We start from the raw sequence: 24,396 nt of genomic DNA on the forward strand, positions 1-24,396 counted from the left end.
AACCGTCTCTGTTAAACTAAACAGATTGAGCTCCTTGAGCCTATTGCTATAAGGCATGTTTTCGAACCCTTTAATCATTCTCCTGGCTCTTCTCTGAACCCTCTCCAATTTATCAACATCATTCTTGTATTGTGGACACCAGAACTGGACACAGCCATACCAGTGCCAAATAAAGAGGTAAAATAACCTCTCAACTCAATATTTCCCTGTTTATGCATCCCAGGATTGCATTAGCTCTTTTGGCCATAGCATCACATTGGGAGCTCACGTTCAGCTGACTATCCACCATGACCCCCACATCTTTTTCAGAGTCACTGCTTCCCAGAATAGAGTCCCTCATCCTGTAAGTATGGCCTACGTTCTTTGTTCCTAGATGTAGACATTTACATTTAGCTGTATTCACATGCATATTGTTTGCTTGCACCCAGTTTACCAAGCAATCCTGATGCTCTGTATCAGTGATCTGGCCTCTTCATTATCTGCCACTTCCCCAATTTTTGTGTGATCTGCAACTTTGGCAGTGCTGATTTTGCATTTTCTTCCAGGTCATCGATAAAAACGTCATGATCAGCTCAGCCATGTCACATCACATGCAAGTATGACTTGCAAAAGGTCAACCCTTGTTCGTTTAAGAAATATTTACCAGGAGGCCCTTCCTGGAAAACTACAGCGTAAACAGGAACTTTCAGTGCTGACATCTGAGCCAGCCCTTTGGTCTCTGCCTCGCACTAGCATTTTGTGCACCAAGTCAGAGTAGCCCATTTCTCTCTCTAACACTCAGGAGAAAATGGCCGTGTAGGCTGTCATCTCAGTCCAGGGATCCGTACCTTTCTCCAGTCTTTAAAAAAGTTTTTCCTGAAGATATCCTTTGTAGTGTACTCATGATCAAGCATTTTTGCAAAGAATGTAGCAACTTCTTCTGCTTTGGGGCTCAGCTTCATTACTTTACCTATGAGAGAGGAGGTTTAAAAAAGGTCAGCTGAAGATGTTCATCCCCTAAATCATTCTGCTTTTTGCACTGTGATGTTTCAAGAGATCTTGGAACCCTTCCGTGCAACCGTGGACTGCTGTGGATGTACAATACACAGCCAGATTAGCCACCCTATGGAAGTATACAGTTTGTCCTAGTATTTCAGCGAGGTTTTGTTCAGTGTGCTGTACAGCACCACAAACTAGTGTCCCTTGACACTAAGTATGGGATGCAAAGGGAGTAGAGAAGAATGATCAGACTATTGAGGCCTAAAATTTGACTTGCATTAAAATAGTTATTATAACATCTAGATCATATGATATGATAATATGGCTTTTATTCAATTCCATCTTCTGCCTCTCAACATCTTTACTAAGCCAGGAGACAACAAATCATTTAGCCTTCCTATTCCCCTCACACACACACACACTGTTTAAAACAGGTCAACTTCCTGTCTATGAATAGGCAGCTATTTCTAGCCAGGAACAGAGGCAAATCTCTGCCAAAGCACGCGCCAGTGACACCCACAAGTAGGGTAGTAAGTGGTGCCAAACACTCATCTCCCCTCGCACAGGAAGGTAAGTATGTGCGAACTCTACCAACCAATGGAATGAGAGATTCAGGTAACATGGGAATACACTCCAGTGTCTCCAACTCCTCATACTCAAAACAGAGTCACATTTAGTTCTTTCAGTGATCGGTGAGGTCATATTTCAGCTTGGTTGCAGGATCACAATAGAGCCTTTCCTCAAAATGAAATCACTGTGAAGAAGAGATCTTTTGGGAGTGAGGAAGAAGAAACTGCTGAACATTCAAGGTCTACCTTTTCTACTGAGCATGCCTCTTCAGTCCCAGATCTCATTGTTGACATCACATTATGCTCCGGCGCTCTCTGAGAAATATTTTGAATGCATCTCATGGATACAGCTAATAGCGAGGAATATTTTAAATCCCAATTGCTTGTTGAAGGGTCAGCACCAGTGATTTTTTAATTGACTCTTTTACCTCACAAAAGTCACTGCCAGAACTGTTGATGTTAACTGTTTATTAAAATACTGGGGAAGTAAAATGTAGTCCTCTTGATTCACCAAGTGAAAGATTTACATTATATGCAAAAATTAAAGTGAGGAAACTATCTGCCCAACCTAAAGAACTTAAGTCAACAAAACATAGCAAAGGAAGGCTCACTTAGGCCAAAGATGATTGAATACGTCACACTAGAAACTAAGATACCAACAGGATTGCTGTTAATTTAATTGTAACAAATATACACTGTTTGTTTACTTACAGCAGGAAGCAGCAAAACAGAGGGTTGTAAAGGGAAAAGGGTTAAGGTTGAAAAAGGTGCCAGTGATCAGCTGGTAAGATGTTTTGGGGGTTAAATCCCATTAAAAATTGCTCAAAAGTTGCCTGCAGTTGGCACAGAGTAACTACTGGCCACGGTTGTTATTTCGTAAACAGAACTGCAGAAACAGACTTGCTTGGATTGAATTTCATCCCTCACTTTCCCTTCTTTCAAAGGCTTGAGCAGTCTTCCTGTGATGGGACTACAACTTCAGTACTATGGAATTTATCAAGAGCCCTGAAGTTAGTAACTCAGCTCAAAAAACAAGAGCAACTAACAGGCTACTTTGGCGTCCACAGCTCCTTTACAGGAGTCTGGTGCTGCAAGTGACTGGGAGCTCTAGCAATAACTCAGGCAGTAATTATGGACACCCTGTCGGATGGAAGCCGGCATTCTGCTGCAAAAGCAGGACTGGTCCTGGGATGGTCTCCTCTACTCAGAGGAAGCTGGCAGGTGGTTGACCAAATGTGGAGTACTGAAGGCTAGAAGTTATTCTGGGGTAATCTCTGAATTGGACAATGTCTCCTGAGCACAGACAGTAGGATGCTGAGCAGATCTCTCACAATAGCATGTGTGTGAATTCAACACCTCATTTTCCTAGAGATGGTCTTTGGGGTGGCTTGGACATTTGTTTGAACGTGTTACTGATTAAAAAGAATCTCACCACTTCTAATTTTAAAACTTCCACAATGTTTCATGGGAACAGCCCACTGCTTCTGAAGCAATTTTACAGACAGATGCCGCTTTAGAGTGAAAAATTCAATTTTCATCCACTCAAGTACCTGTCACTTAATCTAATCCCTGGTTAATATGTTCCTCCATTTAACATGATCATACCTGCAGGAACCAAATCATCATTTATATTAAAATAAGTTCTGCCTTTTATTCCGATCACTTCAGGCAGGTGTTATGGGAAAAATTAATTGGATATAGAAAGCTGCAATTGAATTAATAATAATAATAATTTTGAAAAAAGAGACCCCAACACTGAATGAGAAGGATGAGGGCCCAAGGAAGACCAGCAATAATGAAAAATAACTACAACAACATGGTGCCTTGGTCAAACGTCGTCACTTATGGTGTAAGCATTATCACATGCTACGTGAGCTGTGACACGTACCCTTGTGATCACAGTGAAAATAAATGCAATTGCTTATTTCAATCCAAATAGATTCTAACAGAGGTTTCCTTGTTTCTATAAAGCTTATTCCTCTTTTTATGATCCCTGGAATTTGCTTATAGAGCAAATAATTAGCCTGGACCACCACCTCACCCCACTACTTCGCAAGAGAACCCTCATCTCCTATTCAGGATGCCACAGTCTAGCCCAGTAAGCGTGAACCCTTAACAACTTACCATCATAGTAGAACTTGACATTTTCAGGCAGAGGTTCATATGGCGGAGCAAACACAGGACCTTTGTGCTCTAGGAATTTCCATTTAATACCTTCAGGATAGCGCTCTTCCTCCCACCTTTAAAGAGAGACCGACAAGCTGATACAAACTCACCCTCTAGCCATCATTTCAGTGTCTACACGGGAGGGTGACATATAAAAACAGTAAGCAATCACTGCACTGCATTTCAGAGTTCACAATGAGCAGTACACAAGCAAAACCTAGAACACCAACTGCCATCTTTTTGAAAAGCATGGAACAGGCTCCAGACAAATTAATGCTGTTATGCCAGAGTTATATTCAACTGAGTTGCAGCACGGATGAGATTAGCCCATCATGTTCTTCACCAAACAAATGCATGCATGTGTACTTAAGAAAGGAAAGGACTGAATGCCAGGTATAGTACAGGCTTCTTTACAGCAAACTGTCAGTTTAACGAAGCCCTCATCTAACTTCCAGTCCAAGATCTCTCCAGAACAAATATGGACAACAGTAGCAAATTACGTGATCACTTTCTGATGTGGACAGATGTTCCAGTAAGGATAGACATGACAAAGAGAAATTGATTTTCACTTGTGACCTAAGCAAACTCAGGTGTTTCAGAGAAGAAATATTAATTAATTAATCCCCTCTGTCACCTCGCGCTCCTTTCCTTTTTTTTTTTTTTTTCATAATAAAGAGAACATGTTCTCTAAGGCAAGCACAAAACAAAGGATAAGGACAAAGGTGCCCTAAGGCTCCTACTGCAATAATTAATTAGGTCCCATAATAACCATGAGGTAGGTATTACTATTTTCCAGCTGAAGAAATTGAGGCAGAAAGGTTTAGAGACTTTTCTGGTGTTAATCAATGGCCAATGACACATCCAATAACAAATTGAAGAGCCCCAAGTCCTGGCTTCCCAGTCTTTTGCTCAAACTACCACACCACACTCCTTCCATACATCTGCACTGATCTTTTGTTATAGTGGTCTCATAAATATAAAGGGAAGGGTAAACCCCTTTAAAATCCCTCCTGGCCAGAGGAAAACTCCTCTCACCTGTAAAGGGTTAAGAAGATAAAGGTAACCTCGCTGGCACCTGACCAAAATGACCAATGAGGAGACAAGATACTTTCAAAAGCTGGGAGGAGGGAGAGAAACAAAGGGTCTCTGTCTGTCTATATGCTGCTTTTGTCGGGGACAGAACAGGAATGGAGTCTTAGAACTTTTAGTAAGTAATCTAGTTAGGTATGCGTTAGATTATGATTTCTTTAAATGGCTGAGAAAAGAATTGTGCTGAATAGAATAACTACTTCTGTCTGTGTATCTTTTTTGTAACTTAAGGTTTTGCCTAGAGGGATTCTCTATGTTTTGAATCTAATTACCCTGTAAGGTATCTACCATCCTGATTTTACAGGGGGGATTTCTTTACTTCTATTTACTCCCATTTCTATTGTCTTCTTGTAAGAAAACTGAATGCTTTTTCATTGTTCTCAGATCCAAGGGTTTGGGTCTGTGGTCACCTATGCAAATTGGTGAGGCTTTTTATCCAACATTTCCCAGGAAAGGGGTGTGCAAGTGTTGGGAGGATTGTTCATTGTTCTTAAGATCCAAGGGTCTGGGTCTGTAGTCACCTAGGCAAATTGGTGAGGCTTTTTACCAAACCTTGTCCAGGAAGAGGGCTGCAAGGTTTTGGGAAGTATTTTGGGGGGAAAGACGTTTCCAAACCGCTCTTCCCTAGTAACCAGTATTTGTTTGGTGGTGGTAGCGGCCAGTCCAAGGACAAAGGGTGGAATATTTTGTACCTTGGGGAAGTTTTGACCTAAGCTGGTAAAGATAAGCTTAGGAGGTTTTCATGCAGGTCCCCACATCTGTACCCTAGCGTTCAGAGTGGGGAAAGAACCTTGACAAGTGGCAATAAAGTAATTGTTACATACCATTGGGACAGGATCTCCTGCTGAGAAAATAGTCTATTTCACCTTAGCATTTATGCAGCAGGGGGACACTATTATCCTGTCACAGCATTCGATCTCTTAATCACCCAGCCAACTTGCTGGACAAAAAAATGCCATGTTTCTCCATGCTGCTCCTGATTCCTGTATCCCCAGCCCCCTAGCCAGTTTCACGCTGGAGTGAGTCATCAGCTGGGAGAAGACATACATGTACTGGCAGCAACGCAGGAAATGTTGTGCACAAATAAGTGCTGGTTGCTGCAGCCCTAATTAGATAACAGGATCACTGTATAAGAGACAGGTACCATATAAATATATAATAAGGCTTCTCTCTGAGGGAGCCCTAAGTGCTTATTAGCCTATATCCATATAGTGTGACAGGGTCAGGCCAGATGGCTATAGGAGAGTAATAGAAGGCAGATATATTAGCCCCAGGCTAAGTAGGTCCCCTTTCTCTGAGTAAGGTAAAAGGGAAAGTTCCAGAACAATCAGGAACCTTCTGGAGACCATTAAGACAGGCTGATTAGAACACCTGCAGCCAATCAAGAAGCTGCTAGAATCAATTAAGGCAGGCTAATCAGGGCCCCTGGGTTTTAAAAAGGAGCTCACTTCAGTTTATGGTGTGCATGTGAGAGCTGGGAGAAAGAGGCGCTTAAAGCTGAGAGTGAGAACGTGGACTGTTGGAGGACTGAGGAGTACAAGCATCATCAGACACCAGGAGGAAGGTCCTATGGTGAGGATAAAGAAGGTGTTGGGAGGAGGCCATGGGGAAGTAGCCCAGGGAGTTGTAGCTGTTGCACAGCTGTTCCAGGAGGCACTCTAGACAGCTGCATGCCACAGGGCCCTGGGCTGGAACCCGTAGTAGAGGGCGGGCCTGGGTTCCCCACAAACCGCCCAACTCCTGGTCAGACACAAGAGGAGTTGTCCTGGACTGTGGGTTCATGAAAATGCCCAAATTGAGGGCTGCTGTGAAGCTCAAAGGCAAGCAAATCCGCCCATAAGCGCAAGATCCACCAAGGTAGAGGAGGAACTTTGTCACAATAGGCACGGCTGAAATGCAACCACAGCCAGAGAGGAGACCAGGAATCAACTGGGACATAGCACACTGCTATGATAGGATGATACTGTTTTTGGCCAAAGCACCTTGACCCACCTTTACTTTTACAAGATGTGCAGTGAGATCCTCTGTGTCCAAGCAGAGCAGACAGAATCTCAATTGTTATAAGCCTCAGAGTAAAGACACCAACGAACCGAGGGCTTCCGTTCATGACACTGCAGTTTGTACCATGTGGGTGTGAACTGCAGGGTGAACAAAAGTGCTACATTGTAACTGCCCCACATGTACGCCGCTGGCACGAACTAAAAGGTAAATTTTAGTTCATGTCAATTTAGCCCTCTAGGGCTATGTTAATGTGAACTAGGTACCTCTTAGTTTGAGCCAGTAGGCTCCACATGGGGCAGTTACAGTGCAGCCTTTTGGCAAGCACTGCAATTCACACCCCACGTAGTCCGCAGTGCTATGCAGTGGAGACAGCCTATGTTTCGCACATCTCGACGTATCCAGTTTGCAAGAGCAAAGGCTGAGCTGATCACTTTGAGACCCGAACCTGTAGTACTAGGCGATTTCTAACCTGAAGTTTCCAGCACGGAGAAAAAGGTGACTCCTGAATAGTGGCTATTTGGCGGTGAAGAGGGAAGGAGATAGTCTGCCATGACTAAGGCTACGATTCTGTCACGGGTGTTCTTAGTAAAGACATGGACAGCTCACAGGCAATAAACAAAAATTCACGGCCCGGAACCTGTACCTGTGATTAAATCTTAAGGGGGACCAGGGCCGCTGTGGCAGGCTGCCTGGGGACTGCTGCCCAGGCTGCCGGAGCAGTGACCGATGTGGCTGTCCCCAGAGCTGCTCCAGCAGCGGCTGGTGTGGCTGTGTCCCCCGGGTCACTTCAGCAGCAGCCGGTATGGCTGTCCCCCGGGCCACCTGAGCAGCCGGCCCCAGAGCCAGCTGCTTGGGCAGCCCTGGGGTAGGCCAAACTGGCCCCTGCAGAAGTCATGGAGTTTGTAGAAAGTCACAGAATCCCTAACTTCTGCGACCTCTGTGACAGACACGGAGCCCTAGCCGTTATTGTTGCAATACTTTAGGATAGATTTGCTACTATTACTTTTAATGTTTGTTTGCCTCACTAGTCCCCTCACCAACACCGCTCCTGACATTCCCTTGTAGAGATTTTGTACCTCTGAAGCCATCCTACTCTCTAGTGATATTGAGGTTAGATTCATTGTTTTGTGGGGGCACTTCTCCGGTTTGGAAGTTGAGCTGACTCCAAAGTGGTTGTGCCTTCAAATAGGCTGTTCCATGCTAGAGGACTTCAGACTAATTCTGTGCTCTAGAATCAAATTCATTAAAGAGTGTGCTTCCTCTGACTAAGTAATTCAAAGACAGCAGCAAGACTATTCAATCCACATTCCAATTAGGGATGCTCAAGACTGGACAGACATCGCTCTTGAAGCAGGGGCGTGCAACTAATGGATAGAGCACTTGACTGGGACCCAGGAGCCTGGGTTCTATTTGCAGCTCTGCCACTAACCGAGTGACCTTGAGCAAGTCATTTCACCTCTGTGCCTCAGCTTCCCTGGTTGTAAAATGGTGATGCCAATCCCATAATCACTAGAATTAAGATGCTCAAGAAGGCAAGCACTAGAGAAAACAACACAAAGAATTCAGATCTTCAGAAAACTGACTGGCATGGAACAAAATCCCTTGAAGAGCTGAGTCTGAAGTGCTACAAGATGGAGATGAAACCCATTTCACAAAAGACATGCTATAAAAAGCTGCAGATGGACCAAGCAAACACCAGCAGAAGGACATTCCTACTAACTGCCGGGTTTTGCACTTTCAAATACAGCTTTGCTCAGCAGTCAGCACAATTTGCTGAGCTCTGGCACAGCTAACTGGAATTATGCTGCCAAGACAGGCAAGTAGAAAGTTCTGTGGCCTTCCAATAAAGGCTTGCTGACAATACTGACTATGATATAAAAGGGGGAAATTAACTAGTAGGATACAGAGACAAAAACCAGGAAGGTTTGCTTGAGATAAAGCCAGAAGAGAGGCTTGTTAGGGCAAGAGACCATTTCTGGATCACCAGTTCTTTATGTACTAATGGTTACATTAAAACTGAAATAGATGAAAGCCAGAGGACCAGAAAGAGGTCAGGAAGCTAGGAGGGAATTCAGAGAAGAGCACCAGCATGTTATGGAGGGGCTCAAATGATACACTTAGGATGAAAGAGTAAAACCTAAACATACAAGGACATTTGGTGATCAGGGTTGCATTTGAAATCATGACAATTGGAGTCAAATATTTGAAGGCTGTAAACACTCTGAGGAAGAGGAGTTATTTTAGGGTGATGCAAGGCATGATGGGGTGAAACTGAGCAATGCAAGGTGAATACTAGGAGGGGTTTCCCAACAAGGAGGTCTAATAAAACAGCACAATAACCCCTCAAAGGGAAGAGGTAGATGGAAGCTCCGAAGTTGAGTCATTCGAAGGTCTTACAGAGTGCTGAGATGACAGGAGTCTGGAAAAATATTTGCATTTGAAGCCAAGCTGTATTAAACTGTAGGGAATGATGAGGGCCAGTCCTCAAATACATGAATATTCATTACCCTACACATACTCTGGGGGACAACACTGGATTGTATCTGAGATGCCAGTACAAAACCACTCGTAAAGAAAAATTCATCCGCTGAGTCATCAAGCTGACAAGTTCTTCAAGGGGAAAACAACACAGGTGCCTCTCATATCCCAGAGCCAGATAATTTTCTCCCTCTTGCACTCAAACTCGAGAATCCTCATTTATTTGTAGATCTATATTTTTAAATGCCAATGTCAGTGAACGTTGAACTTCAGTCACTCCAGTTACATTACTTTTTGGATTCTGCACAGGGGAAAAATGCTTCCCATTCAAACTGTATTTCCAGATTTGACAGATTAAATCTTAAATGCTTTTAAAAACCTCAAATAGAATGTGTTGATCAGCTTTCATTCATGTGTTCTTTAGGTAGTATCCCTTTTGTGAAGGGAGATTGTTGCACAGCTGAGATCAGACTGTAATAAACGGGGGTGAAAGCCAAAATTATTTCAACTGTATCCTTCTAGTTTACGGAGTTCCCAGGATCAGGTTTGCCTTTGAAGTGATACAGTGCTTTGTCTCCAATTAATATACCTGCACATAACCAAAAAACCTAAATCATCAATAAACGGAGGAGCTTTCATATTGCCTCATGATGGAGGAAACGCCTAGTGTCCGATCACTATGGGTAGCCTCTGTTTTACAGCAGGGAAGAGAATGGATCCATCAGCTTCTGGATCACTTGTTCCAGGATAGGAAGGAAACTAGTTCATTTTAAGGCAGCTCAGAAAAGCTGAAAAATGAATATCGTAGCACTTAAAGTTCTGATTTTTTTAACGTAAAGAATGAATATTCTGAAATGAGATTTTAAAAATGTTATTGAAAATTAAACCACACATTCAGAACACAAACCTTGATATGTGCCAACAGTAAAAGATAGTGGATCTGCAGGTCCCTATTTAATCTCTAGTCAGAGCACGATATAATGGATTTGAGGGTAAGCAGAGAATGACAAAAGGTTAATTTATCAGAGATTTTACCATTTCCACTTTTGCTCTTCCTCTTTCTTCTGCTTCTTTTTCTTGTTGTCTCCTTCAGGGACTTTCTTATCTTTGCTCTTAGTTTTCTTGGCTTTGTTGTCCTACAAAGGGAGGACAAGGAGGAAAGGCAGAAGGATTATTAGAACACAGCTACGTTTTATTCAACAAGATATTTTTAAAATAGAAAGACTCTTACTTAGACCAGGTCTACATTAGAAAATTTGCAAGTATAGCAATGTCGGATAGGGATGTGAATTTCTGTGACATTTCTGTGCTGTTGAAAGTCCTAGTGTATACATAGTTATACTGGCATAAAAGAGTGATTTTGCCGATACAGCTTATTTTGCACATAAACCCTACCAGCCCAAAGCACTTTTCTGCTGGCAAGTTGCGTCTACACTAGGGTTTTCTCTGCTGGTACAGCTATTTCAGCATAGCTTTTAAGTGTAGACTACACCTTCAAGAGCTAAGCACACCAATTGGAACCGCTCACTCAAAAAATACATTTCACCAGCATCCCTCTGCCAGCAGACTCGGATCCTGGAGCACTGTTCCTGCCCAGTAAGTAGCTGAAATCTCGTCATCTTAATAGCTTCTATTTCCTTTCCAAACAGGGCAGGACCTCAGGGCCGATCTACAATGGCTTTTAAAAAGCACTCGGCAGCTGCTTTGAGACTGTTACAGCTAAACCATGTACCAACTTCTTTGCCTTTGAGCTGCATCACATCATCTGTGCCAATACCAAAAGTTAATAAAGCTCCTTTTTCCATTGATAAATGCATCTGTACGGAAAGAGGGGCGTGCTACGTGGATTAGTCTGGGAGCATTAGAGCTGATCTACACTTACAATTTAAGTCAACGTAGCTGTGGTGTTCAGGGGTGTGAAAAGAAAAGGAGTACTTGAGGCACCTTAGAGACTAACCAATTTATTTGAGCATGAGCTTTCGTGAGCTACAGCTCACTTCATCGGATGCATACCGTGGAAACTGCAGCAGACTTTATATACACACAGAGAATATGAAACAATACCTCCTCCCACCCCACTGTCCTGCTGGTAATAGCTTATATAAAGTGATCATCAGGTTGGGCCATTTCCAGCACAAATCCAGGTTTTCTCACCCTCCACCCCCCCACACAAATTCACTCTCCTGCTGGTGATAGCCCATCCAAAGTGACAACTCTTTACACAATGTGCATGATAATCAAGTTGGGCCATTTCCTGCACAAATCCAGGTTCTCTCACCCCCTCAACCCCCTCCCAAAAACCACACACACAAACTCACTATCCTGCTGGTAATAGCTCATCCAAAGTGACCACTCTCCCTACAATGTGCATGATAATCAAGGTGAGCCATTTCCAGCACAAATCCAGGTTCTCACCCCCCCCCCACCCCCATACACACACAAACTCACTCTCCTGCTGGTAATAGCTCATCCAAACTGACCACTCTCCAAGTTTAAATCCAAGTTAAACCAGAACATCTGGGGGGGGGGGGGTAGGAAAAAACAAGGGGAAATAGGCTACCTTGCATAATGACTTAGCCACTCCCAGTCTCTATTTAAGCCTAAATTAATAGTATCCAATTTGCAAATGAATTCCAATTCAGCAGTTTCTCGCTGGAGTCTGGATTTGAAGTTTTTTTGTTTTAAGATAGCGACCTTCATGTCTGTGATTGCGTGACCAGAGAGATTGAAGTGTTCTCCGACTGGTTTATGAATGTTATAATGCTTGACATCTGATTTGTGTCCATTTATTCTTTTACGTAGAGACTGTCCAGTTTGACCAATGTACATGGCAGAGGGGCATTGCTGGCACATGATGGCATATATCACATTGGTGGATGTGCAGGTGAACGAGCCTCTGATCGTGTGGCTGATGTTATTAGGCCCTGTGATGGTGTCCCCTGAATAGATATGTGGGCACAATTGGCAACGGGCTTTGTTGCAAGGATAAGTTCCTGGGTTAGTGGTTCTGTTGTGTGGTATGTGGTTGTTGGTGAGTATTTGCTTCAGGTTGGGGGGCTGTCTGTAGGCAAGGACTGGCCTGTCTCCCAAGATTTGTGAGAGTGTTGGGTCATCCTTTAGGATAGGTTGTAGATCCTTAATAATGCGTTGGAGGGGTTTTAGTTGGGGGCTGAAGGTAACGGCTAGTGGCGTTCTGTTATTTTCTTTGTTAGGCCTGTCCTGTAGTTGGTAACTTCTGGGAACTCTTCTGGCTCTATCAATCTGTTTCTTTACTTCTGCAGGTGGGTATTGTAGTTGTAAGAAAGCTTGACAGAGATCTTGTAGGTGTTTGTCTCTGTCTGAGGGGTTGGAGCAAATGCGGTTGTATCGCAGAGCTTGGCTGTAGACGATGGATCGTGTGGTGTGGTCAGGGTGAAAGCTGGAGGCATGCAGGTAGGAATAGCGGTCAGTAGGTTTCCGGTATAGGGTGGTGTTTATGTGACCATTGTTTATTAGCACTGTAGTGTCCAGGAAGTGGATCTCTTGTGTGGACTGGACCAGGCTGAGATTGGTGGTGGGATGGAAATTGTTGAAATCATGGTGGAATTCCTCAAGGGCTTCTTTTCCATGGGTCCAGATGATGAAGATGTCATCAATATAGCGCAAGTAGATTAGGGGCTTTAGGGGACGAGAGCTGAGGAAGCGTTGTTCTAAATCAGCCATAAAAACGTTGGCATACTGTGGGGCCATGCGGGTACCCATAGCAGTGCCGCTGATCTGAAGGTATACATTGTCCCCAAATGTGAAATAGTTATGGGTAAGGACAAAGTCACAAAGTTCAGCCACCAGGTTAGCCGTGACATTATCGGGGATAGTGTTCCTGACGGCTTGTAGTCCATCTTTGTGTGGAATGTTGGTGTAGAGGGGTTCTACATCCATAGTGGCCAAGATGGTGTTATCAGGAAGATCACCGATGGATTGAAGTTTCCTCAGGAAGTCAGTGGTGTCTCGAAGGTAGCTGGGAGTGCTGGTAGCGTAGGGCCTGAGGAGGGAGTCTACATAGCCAGACAATCCTGCTGTCAGGGTTTAACTTGAACTTCTGGTTTAACTTGGATTTAAACTTGGAGAGTGGTCAGTTTGGATGAGCTATTACCAGCAGGAGAGTGAGTTTGTGTGTGCATGGGGGGGTGGGGGTGGGGGTGTGAGAAAACCTGGATTTGTGCTGGAAATGGCCCACCTTGATTATCATGCACATTGTAGGGAGAGTGGTCACTTTGGATGAGCTATTACCAGCAGGATAGTGAGTTTGTGTGTGTGGTTTTTGGGAGGGGGTTGAGGGGGTGAGAGAACCTGGATTTGTACAGGAAATGGCCCAACTTGATTATCATGCACATTGTGTAAAGAGTTGTCACTTTGGATGGGCTATCACCAGCAGGAGAGTGAATTTGTGTGGGGGGGTGGAGGGTGAGAAAACCTGGATTTGTGCTGGAAATGGCCCAACCTGATGATCACTTTAGATAAGCTATTACCAGCAGGACAGTGGGGTGGGAGGAGGTATTGTTTCATATTCTCTGTGTGTATATAAAGTCTGCTGCAGTTTCCACGGTATGCATCCGATGAAGTGAGCTGTAGCTCACGAAAGCTCATGCTCAAATAAATTGGTTAGTCTCTAAGGTGCCACAAGTACTCCTTTTCTTTTTGCGAATACAGACTAACACGGCTGTTACTCTGAAACCTGAGGGGTGTGAAAAAATCTGCCCCCCAGGGGCACCATCGCTATGCCAACATAATCCCCGGGAAGACACAGCCAGGTCAATGGAAAATTACTTCTGTTGACCTAGCTACTGTTACTCTGGGAGGTGAAGTTCCTACAGCGATGGAAAAAAACCTTACATCACTCGAGGCTGTATGTACACTACAGGATTATACCAGCATAATGTCCCACAGTGTAGACATGACCTTAGAAAGTTATCTTCTTGAATGAGTCTTAAAAATCACCCATTTATTTCAGGGTAGAAACACTCCTTAAATTCCTATTTGGGCTAATAGGACATCAGACAGATTAGCTTTCATTGTTCTACAAAATACCACAAGCACTCCTTTCTTAAATCCAGAAATTATAACTTTTTTCTCACAATTTACCTCTTCCTCCTCCTGTTTCCTCTTCTTTGATTTCTTGATATCTTCTGTTTTGATTTTTTTGGGTTTATACTCATCACTGTAAGAGACACGGACCAGTTAAAAAAAATCACTTCGTTTCCTGATATGCACTTACATATATATAAGCATGAAGGCTACATGTGCAAATTCACAAACACCTCTGGGATAGACACCCATGCTCCCCATCCTCCCAAACTTACAGTGGGGTCCTCACTAAGTTTTTCAAAAGAAAGAAGAGCACTTTTTTGCTGGAATGGATTCAGAAGCTCTGCCCCTCACCATACAGCCAACAGACCCCTAAAATGACCTTTACAAATCTGAAACTGTGATGTGAAAAATCCTCTGAACGTGCAAAGATTTAGCGAACTTCACTAACTCCAAGTGAGCCAATTCCCAGGCATTAGTGGCCACCCACTGAGAAGAATACCAGATAAAGACTGGAACACTTTACAAGAGACTTTTTTGGGGGAAAAAGCCCATCTCACTCATTTTTCCTTGTCACTGCTAACAATCAGATGTCACTTCACTCCAATCAGCTCACTTCTTGCGTACCAGTTTGTTCAACAATGCCACGATAGTGTTAGTGGGGTCATAATCCTTCCATAACAGACACTGGACTGGAAAGTCACTAAAACTTATCAAGCAGAAGGCAATGGCTGACTATATAGAAGAAAAGTTCTAACGTCACGTCCATCTCTCTTTTGGAAATTGACAAATACTACACAGTAACAGAAGAAAAATGGGACTGTGGTAATGGTCATTTACTAAGTATGGAAGCATGACTGTGCTCCTCAACTCAGTAGCAGTGATAAGTAATGGCAGTGATTTACTCAGATGGGTCACAATAAGATACAGCTTTGCAAAAAGCCCATTTTACTGTGGGACATCACATGGCCTGTAAGTCTTAGGTGTGCATTTTGATTAAATTATTGGGATAACTCACAACATATTTAGACCCTTTTAAAGGGGAATCCATGCCAAGCAGCACAGGCGAAATTAGGGCTGACAAAGCTTTTTTTTCTCCTGTGCAGTCATTTCACCGCGCAGCAGAAATTACTGCAGCCACTTAGTGAACGATTATGCCCCTCTTACTCAGATTTACGTTTTACATTCTTAATACCCATGTCCCTTTTCTCTGCCTGCTTTTTGATTTTGTATTCACTAGTTTTGCAATGCTTAACGGCACCTTTTCCTCCTCGACACAGAGCACACCAAAGGATACTTTTGCAAAAGGGCTGCATGGGTACCAGATCAAAAATACACCTAGAACATTCGTAGATATTAAGCATAGCAAATTTATCTTCCAGAAAAAAAATCTTGATCTAGATCCCCAGTCCCACATCCAACTTGTTCATTCTGAAAGGCCCAAAACCCCTCTAAACCATTCTCTTCACACAGGCACAGTACACAAGTTACTTACTCGTCCTCCTCCCGAGGTCTCTTTAGGGGTTTGGAGTCCTCCTTGGGAGATGCATAATAGCCATCATCATCAGGTTCATCTTTAATACGTGGCGGACTAAGGAAAAAGGCAGAGTGTTGTTTGTTTAAATACAGAACAATTAGTCAAATAATTTTTTGAAAACAGAACCGATTCAATGTAAGAAGTGAACTGTAAAGAGATACTGCTGGCTGGTCTTGGAGTGCAGAGTTCTGTATTTCTCCTAGCACCTGCACCAGTGCACCCCTTACACTGTCTGGGAGTATGCAATTCCCCCCACAATTGCTGACTCTATCCAAAAGACCTAAAGCAGTACAAGGAATGCAGCAATTTTTTACGTGTTAAGGTTAGGGTTCTAGGTTACTCTGAGTCTTATATTTTAAGTAAACACAGTGCAGCTTCCAAAAATTTACAAATGTATTGTTTAAAAACTACTGAAGTCTATGCATTTATGCTGCGAAACAGGGACATCATCAAGTAACAGAAGTCCAGAGTCTTTGTTAAAAACAGTATCTCAAATGAACAGTTTGATTTTAAAAACAGCATTTGCAAATAGAACCTTGCAGCATTATACTAATTTGTGAGAACTAGATATGAAACAGATGATCAACAAAAAATTACACTAATTAGCCTATTTTCAATATCTAAGCTGCAAGAGTGCAACATGTGCATGCTCTCCCCAAGCTCTCAAACAGACAACATAAATATTAAATTAGGCATAACATTTTCAGTCTTAATGTGCCATAATGCTAGGAGCAGAAATAATTTTAAGACATTTTAAAAGATATTGTCCTTTTAATTAACTTGTTTTTAAATTTCAGTCTTTGCTTTTGTAAAAAGCATTTCACTTATCTTTATAAAACAAATAAGCTGCAAAAGGAATCAGAAATCTAACTATTTCTGAATCGCCCTAAATGCAATTCTGGTCAGGTAAGCAACTCTAAGAGCAACATCTTGAGCTTTCTTATTCACATTCCCTCAAATGATTTCTGTATCAAATTAGCTCAGTTTCCAAGTCAACACTCAGATTTTGTTATTGGGTGGAATGGGAAAAGAGAAATCAAGCAGCAGTCTGCATTGTACATCACCCTCAGAGAGAGACATTCTGGAATCTTAATTTAGCTGGCAATTGTGTTGATGAGGCAGAACAGGACAGTTTGCTCTTTCACAGCTGTATAGCTTCTGTGCCGCTGGCAGATGTAACTCAGAAGACAGAGAACAGATATGTGCTGTTACAAGGAGCCATTTTTATGGCATTATTTATAACTAACCAAGACTTAAGCTTCCAGACGTTTGAAAAGTATCACCATAGGGAAAAAAAGTATTCGTTTACCCTGTACAATTTATTCTCCCTGGAAATAGAGCTCTGTGGCTTTTTGTCATCATCACTGTTATTAAAATGTTGTCTGCTTTATACAAGGAATCTTAATGCAGAAACATCTCCAAGCAGTTGGCAATAGGCAATGAAGTTTGAGACAGACAATGCAAAATGGAATAAACGGGGTACCACATTGTTCCCGAGAACACACATCTAGCTTGCCAAGATGTAACCCAGGCCATAATGCTTCCCCCTGCATCCTCCAAATCTTATTTTGGGTAATTTAGATTTTTTGGAAGGTGACATACTTCTAGTGAGCTTGACAATGGAACATTTCAGTGGGAGAAATACAAATTACTTCCCTATTAGCCTGTTTTGGGTTACCAACAGTGAGAGTCTGGGAAAAGTCTTGAACTGGCATGAGGAGGTAACGATGCACTGGTTACACAAAGTGCTGCAGCTGGAACCTGTGCTGAGCCAATTCCGTTAGTATGGGAGGGCCAAGTGTTTCCAGCTAAGGGCTTGTCTACACTTGAAACGGTACAGTGGCACAGCTGCAGCTGAGCTGTTGTAGCACTTCAGTGCAGATACTACCTATGCCGACGGGAGGGGTTCTCCCATCAGCGTAGGTAATCCACATCCCTGAGAGGTGGCAGCTAGATTAATGGAAGAATTCTTCCCATCCACCCAGCGCTATCTACACCAGGGGTTAAGTCAGCTTAACTATAGTGCTCAGGAGCATGGATTTTTCACACCCCTGAGCAACACAGCAGGGTCGACCTAACTTTTTAGTGGAGACCAGGCCTAAAACACATACATTCGGTGAAACTATGACAGTGCTCAATTGTCTGACTAGAATCAAAGGGTTAGAAGGGACCACAAGGGTCAACTAGTCTAACCCCCTGCCAAGATGCAGGATTTTTTGTGTCTAAACCATCCAAGACAGATGGCGATCTAGTCTCCTTTTGAAAACCAAGTGAAGGAGCTTCCATAACCTCTATAGGCAGCATGTTCCATCAGAAAGAGTTAACAAAAGGTACCATGCGCTGTATTAGGTAATTATGGCAATTGCCACTTGCTTATGATAATTACGGTTTGCATTTCCAAGGTAGTAGTTCTGAAAGGTCCTTGGAGAGGGGCATTTCTCTTTCCTCTACCAAGTCAGAAAAAAGCGTTAAATGCAGAGCCTACATGTTCAAATACTGCTACCTGAGAACTGAAACTACTGTATCAAGAAGAGATATTCAAAATAAGCATATGATTCTAATCAGGTAGAGCACAGGCAGGCTCCTTCTCATGACCCTCCCTGCCACAATTCCACTTCAGACCAAGGTGAGACTGGGATGAATTCTCAGTAGTGCGTAAAACTAAAGACAGCCCCCCCCCCCCCAAAAAAAACCCAAAAAACAAAAAAGGGGGAGAGGGAGGGAGGGTTTGAGGTTTCCAACCCTAGATATAAACTACTTTCAAGGCAGCAGATCTATTTCAATACACAGCAGATGGTCAGGCACCCCAAACTGAAAAACAGTCACAGGACCCAGATTCATGATCTGAGAACTGGATTTAAAGGAGTAAACAAGAAATCTTTATTGTTTGTCAGATGTTAAGAAATAAATGGCACTTCTATTAAAAATTCACAAGTAAATGAACTACAAGTAAATCTAGTGGTGATTGGTACAATTCAATATTTATGAAGTCTAGATGGTTCTTTAAGGATTAGGAAGTCAATAGAGTAGAATAAGTGACAAATTTTCTCAATTTTTTTTGTTAAATTTTAACTAGTGGCCTATTTGCTATTTCTTTACAAACTAGGGTTTGAAATCCTAGTCCCTCGATCTTGCTTTCAGATAAGCAAGTACCTGGGGCGTAGCATTATCAACCCCAACTCCAGAAGACAAAATGCATAGAGAGTCAAATGCTTGCCACGACACCCACTTTACAGCAGAGTAAGGACTTCTTCTAGCTCCCAGTTAATACCATTTCCAGGAGTCGGTTCTGCCCAGGGCAGAACCTAGTTTCCAGATCACTGGATGATAGCATTCAAGAATCCATGGTAAGGAACAATCCTGAATGCATAGAATAGACCAGATGTCCTAACAGGTCTTTTCCCATCACTGACTTCTGGGAAGTCAGCCAATTACCCAAAAGTGCATCCATTTGCTTGAGATGGGGGCTCTTTATATGGAGGAAAGAAGTCACTGCAATATCAGAGTGTCTGCCTCCACAAACTGGGTGGGAGGGGCCATAACAATTTGAGGATTGGGAAACAAAGCAAAACCATGACAAACTGCTACATCAGATTACAGACCCCAGACTCACTTTCTTACCTGGAGAAACCATTTTCCTTTTCCTTCTTTATTTTTACATCACCAGAAGATTTGCTCTGAAAAAGAAAAGGGGACAGAGAACCTGCAGCAGGAACAAGTGCTCATACTATTTGTAACTTAGTCCTTTTAGCACACCCAGGATGCCTACATCTTTGTTATCAGCTACATTCTGGCCTTCCATTAGTGTCAGTTGGCAAAGGTCAAGTGTAGTTATCAGTACAATATCTGCTACATCTTATACTGGGAAACTGAAGCCTGCTGTTGCATAGAATGAACTTAATCTAAATTGACCTTTGACGATTATGAATCTAAACTTGATATTGATTTCGGAGTGGAATTACAATAGGAAAGATGTAGAGCAAGAACCTTAGTGGTGTAAGTAGGCACAGCTCCATTGATTTCAGTGGAACTGTGCCCATTTACACCAGTTGAGGATATGGCCCCTAGAGACTGTGGCTTACAAGATATTGAGCTTTAAGTCTCAAACTTAATTTGGGGTTAGTTTCCACTATTAGGTAACTAAAAACTAGAAGCAGTTCTTGTGTCTTCATGTAGTGCAACAGTTAAAGCAGAATTGCCCCTTCCCACCCACATTAAAGAACTACCTACCTTTTCTTCCTTTCGTTTCTCCTTGTCTCTATCTTTGTGTTTGTCTTTGTGTTTCTCTGAGCTGCCATCTTTGTGTTTGGTTTTCTCTTTCTCTTTGTGTTTCTTCTCCGAGGAATCTTTGTGCTCACTGCAAGATAGAAGAGTCAGTTCAATGAGGGGCTGTTAAGAGGCTTGACCAACAGGAGCAACTTACAGTGTTAACCGTATGAAACTTACAATAATCTGAAATAAAGTCAAATTAACAGGAAGATACAACAAATCAGTCAGATTCATGGCATTTACTTTCTTCAGAAGGGGAAGAAGGAACACAGGGTAAAACCACAGCCGCTAAGTACTCCAAATCAGGTTAACAGCATCAGTGTGAGGTTGCCAGTGAAAAATCACAACATGATATATTTACCAAGGTCAAACACTTTAGCTTGGCTATTCACTGTTCTTGTTTCTGTTTCCAATTAAATCCTGAAAGGTCACAAGTGAAGCGATACTGATAGTCACATTCCACTCCTCTGTGGACATTTGTTTAGATAGTAAGTAATACATACCAGTTTTGTAGTTTTGACATTTTCATCCAAAGAACTAAATTCACTTTATAAACATTTGGTAGGTGACTATTCCCCTATCAACGGAGGAGAAACTGAGGCAGAGAAAAGTTAGTGACATGCCTAGGGTTACCCTAAATCAATGGAATAAAACTCAGCAGTCCCTAATTCCTAGTTGCTTGCTCGAACGAGGCCTCACTAAACCTCTGTCAAAATCACTATACAGCTCAGCACAATTGGCTTTGTGCTCAGGAGAAGCTCAAGTCAGAATAATAACGACAAGTCAGGACAGGAGTGCAGAGATGTTACTATGCCTAGTTTTAACAAATGCTATGAGTTCATTGCCACTCAGATTCAAGTGCTGCAGATTACAGCATTGTCAATCAAGTGTTCAAAAATAATAAATGAGTCTGCAAAGTCATGATAAAAAAAACCAAGGTTCTTTTTATTTCCCCTTTTGGTTTCTGAGCCTTTTAGGATACACTCTGATCACATTCTCAACTTTTTCACTTGAACTATGAGGGCTAGATTCTCAGGTTGTTACTTGATCCCAAGAGCTGCAGTCTCATGAAACACACCAATCATCTCAAGACTCATGTTAAAAAAGTCACAAGAGTTGGCAACACAGAATTAGCAGCACGGTTCTTGAAGCCAAGCAGCAATACTACTAGTTCAACATGCCTCAGATATAGGCTTGTTTACAAAACTGAATGAAGTCCAATTAAAACACAAGAAAAAGACCATGGCTCCCTGCAAGACAAACATGGGGGAAAAAAACAGTTACCTTTTCCATAACTGGTGTTCTTCGAGATGTGTTGCTCATGTCTATTCCACAATAGGTGTATGTGCTCGCCACGTGCACCAGTGCCGGAAGATTTTCCCCTAGCAGTACAGGGGGGGGGGGGGGCGGCAGCCTGACTGGCACGGTATAAGGGGAGCTGTGCGCTTCCCCCCACCCTCAGTTCCTTCTTGCCAGACAACACCGACAGAGCGGAAGAAGGGTGGGATGTGGAATAGACATGAGCAACACATCTCAAAGAACACCAGTTACGGAAAAGGTAACTGTCTTTTCTTCTTCGAGTGATTGCTCATGTGTATTCCACATTAGGTGATTGCAAGCTATATCTGTTGGAGGTGGGTAGGAGTTCACAAGTTTCCAGGATGGAGGACAGCCCTGCTGAACCCGGTGTCATCCCTGATTTGGGAGATGATCGCACAGTGTGAGGTGAACGTGTGAACCGAAGACCACGTTGGCGGCCCTACAGATGTCCTGCATGGGGACGTGGACCACGAAGGCTGCTGGCAAGGCCTGTGCCCGAGTTGAGTGTGCCCTTACAATGGGCGGCGGGGGAACACCCGCCAGCTCATAACAGGTGCGGATGCACAAAGTGATCTGATTGGAAAGCCGCTGAGTGGAAATCAGCTGGCCCCTCGCACGCTCGGCTGAGGTGACAAACAGTTGCAAGGACTTCCTGAATGGCTTGGTCCACTCGAGGTAGGAAGCCAGAGCCTGTTGCACATCGAGCATGTGGAGACGGCACTCCTCACTGGACGTGTGGGGTGGGCATGGAGCAGAGGACCGGTAGAAAAATGTCCTGACCCATGTGGTAGATAGAGACCACCTTTGGGAGGAATGCAGGGTGTGGGCGGAGCTGGTTATATAAAAACCGTGTACGGCGGCTTGGAGGTCAGGGCTCTGAGCTCCGAGACTCGTCTGACCTATGTGATTGCAACCAGAAAGGCCATCTTCCACGAGAGGTGAGACCAGGAGCACATGGCCAGTGGATCAAAAGGGGGCCCCATGAGAGGAGCCAACACCAAGTTCAGGTCCCACTGCGGGACCAGGAGTCTAGAATATGGGTAAAGACGGTCCAACCCCTTGAGGAACCGGCCAGTCATAGCATGGGGAAATATCGTGTGCCCCTGCACTGGCGGATGGAAGGTAGATATGGCTGCCAGGTGCACCCTGACTGACGAAGGCGCCAGGCCCTGGGCTCTCAGGTGGAGGAGGTAGTCAAGAATAAGGGATCGGGGCAGTCACGGGAGAGACACCATGGTCCGCCGCCCATCTAGAAAAACGGGACCACTTCACCAAATAAGTGCGGCAAGTGGAGGGTGTCAAGGAGGATGCGCTGAACCTGTTCTGAGCATGTTCTCTCCTCTCCGCCTAACCACTGAGCAGCCACACCATGAGGTGAAGAGCCGCTAGCTTGGGATGGAGGAGGCGAGCCTGGTCCTGAGAGAGCGGGTCCGGGTGGAGCGGCAACAGCCACGGCAGAGCTACCGCCAGGCCCGTGAGGGTCCCATACCAATGTTGCCTGGGCCATTCCAGAGTAATCAGGATGACCTGGGCCTTGTCTGTCTTTATCTTCTCCAGGACCCTGCTGATTAGAGGGAATGGGGGGGAAGGCGTAGAGAAGCTGGCCTGACCAAGACAGGATAAAGGAATCATAGATCGCCTCCCCTCCACAGGCCCCCCCCAGAGCAGAACCGGGTACATCCCAGGTGGAACTATTCGCGACTCAGCAGAACCGGCGGAGTTCCCCACCTTCGGAAGAGCCGGTGGTCCACTTCCGGGTGGAGGGACCACTTGTGTTGCAAGGAAAAGTCCCTGCTCAAGTGATCCGCTCTCTCGTTCCGGACACCCAGAAGGTGGAAGGCCCTCAGGTGGATGTTGTGGGCTATACAGAAGTCCCACAGCCTGAGGGCTTTGTGGCAGAGGATCGGGCCCCGCGTTGTCTGTTGATATAGAACATCGAGGAAGTGTTGTCCATGAGGACCCTGACTACCTTGCCCTCCAGGTGTGAGTGGAAGGCCATACACGCCAGCCACACCGCCCTGAGTTCCTTGACATTTATATGTAGGGTCAGGTCTTGGGCTGACCACAGGCCTTGGGTCTGAAAGTTCCCTACATGGGTCCCCCAACCCAGGTCCAACGTTGGGGACACCAGCTCCAACGACGGGGCACTGTACCTGAACAGGACCCCTTGGAGCATGTTTGGGGCGGACCACCACTGTAGGGAGGTGATCACAGAGTCCGGCACGGTGAGGACTTTGTCCATCCTGTCTGGGGCCTGGGAGAACTTCGAGGCCAACCAGAGTTGGAGGGGCCTCATCCTGAGTCTGGCGTGACGGACCATGTATGTGCACGCCGACTTGTGACCCAAGAGCTGCAGGCAAACCCTGGCTGTTGTCACTGGGAATTTTGAAACGAGTCGATGAGACCTTTTCAGAGTCTTGAATCTGTCTGGAGGAAGAGAGGCTGTGGCCGAAGCTGTGTCCAGGAGTGCCCCAATAAACTCTATGCGTTGGACCGGGACTAACATGGATTTGATGCTGTTTACCAACAGGCCCAAGGCGGTGCATGTGGACAGGAGGTGCCCTTGACCAGCCAATCGTCCAGATAGGGAAAAAAATCTGGATCCCCCCCCCCCTTGAGGTAGGCCGCTACCACCGTCATGCATTTCATAAACACTCTGGGGGCACTGGACAGACCAAACGGAAGGACCGTGAATTGGTAGTGATTCTTTCCCACCATGAAACGGAGGAATGGCCTGTGCCCCTTGAATATGGGGATGTGGAAGTATGCGTCCCACAGATCGAGGGCAGCATACCAGTCCCCGGGATCCAGGGAGGGGATGATGGAGGCCAGGGAAACCATGAGGAACTTGAGTTTCACCATGTACTGGTTCAGACCTCGCAGGTCCAGGATGGGTCTGAGCTTCCCTTTGGGATAAGGAAGTAT

The 24,396-nt window shown here is 44.2% G+C and overlaps 1 protein-coding gene across 1 annotated transcript in view; it reads right to left on the reverse strand.

The window, feature by feature from the left end:
• TOP1 (DNA topoisomerase I) overlaps positions 1-24,396 on the reverse strand; it is an 89,367-nt gene that overhangs the window by 16,788 nt on the left and 48,183 nt on the right. Inside the window, exons 4-10 of the mRNA XM_048819854.2 lie at positions 20,113-20,239; positions 19,504-19,559; positions 15,841-15,936; positions 14,403-14,478; positions 10,317-10,417; positions 3,672-3,787; positions 828-949 (exon numbers count right to left, since the gene is read on the reverse strand). Of these exons, the coding sequence (XP_048675811.1) occupies positions 828-949; positions 3,672-3,787; positions 10,317-10,417; positions 14,403-14,478; positions 15,841-15,936; positions 19,504-19,559; positions 20,113-20,239 (694 nt within the window). The remainder of the gene's footprint in view (positions 1-827; positions 950-3,671; positions 3,788-10,316; positions 10,418-14,402; positions 14,479-15,840; positions 15,937-19,503; positions 19,560-20,112; positions 20,240-24,396) is intronic.

Source organism: Caretta caretta, chromosome 13 (assembly GCF_965140235.1).
Source record: "Caretta caretta isolate rCarCar2 chromosome 13, rCarCar1.hap1, whole genome shotgun sequence".
Lineage (NCBI taxonomy): Eukaryota > Metazoa > Chordata > Testudines > Cheloniidae > Caretta > Caretta caretta.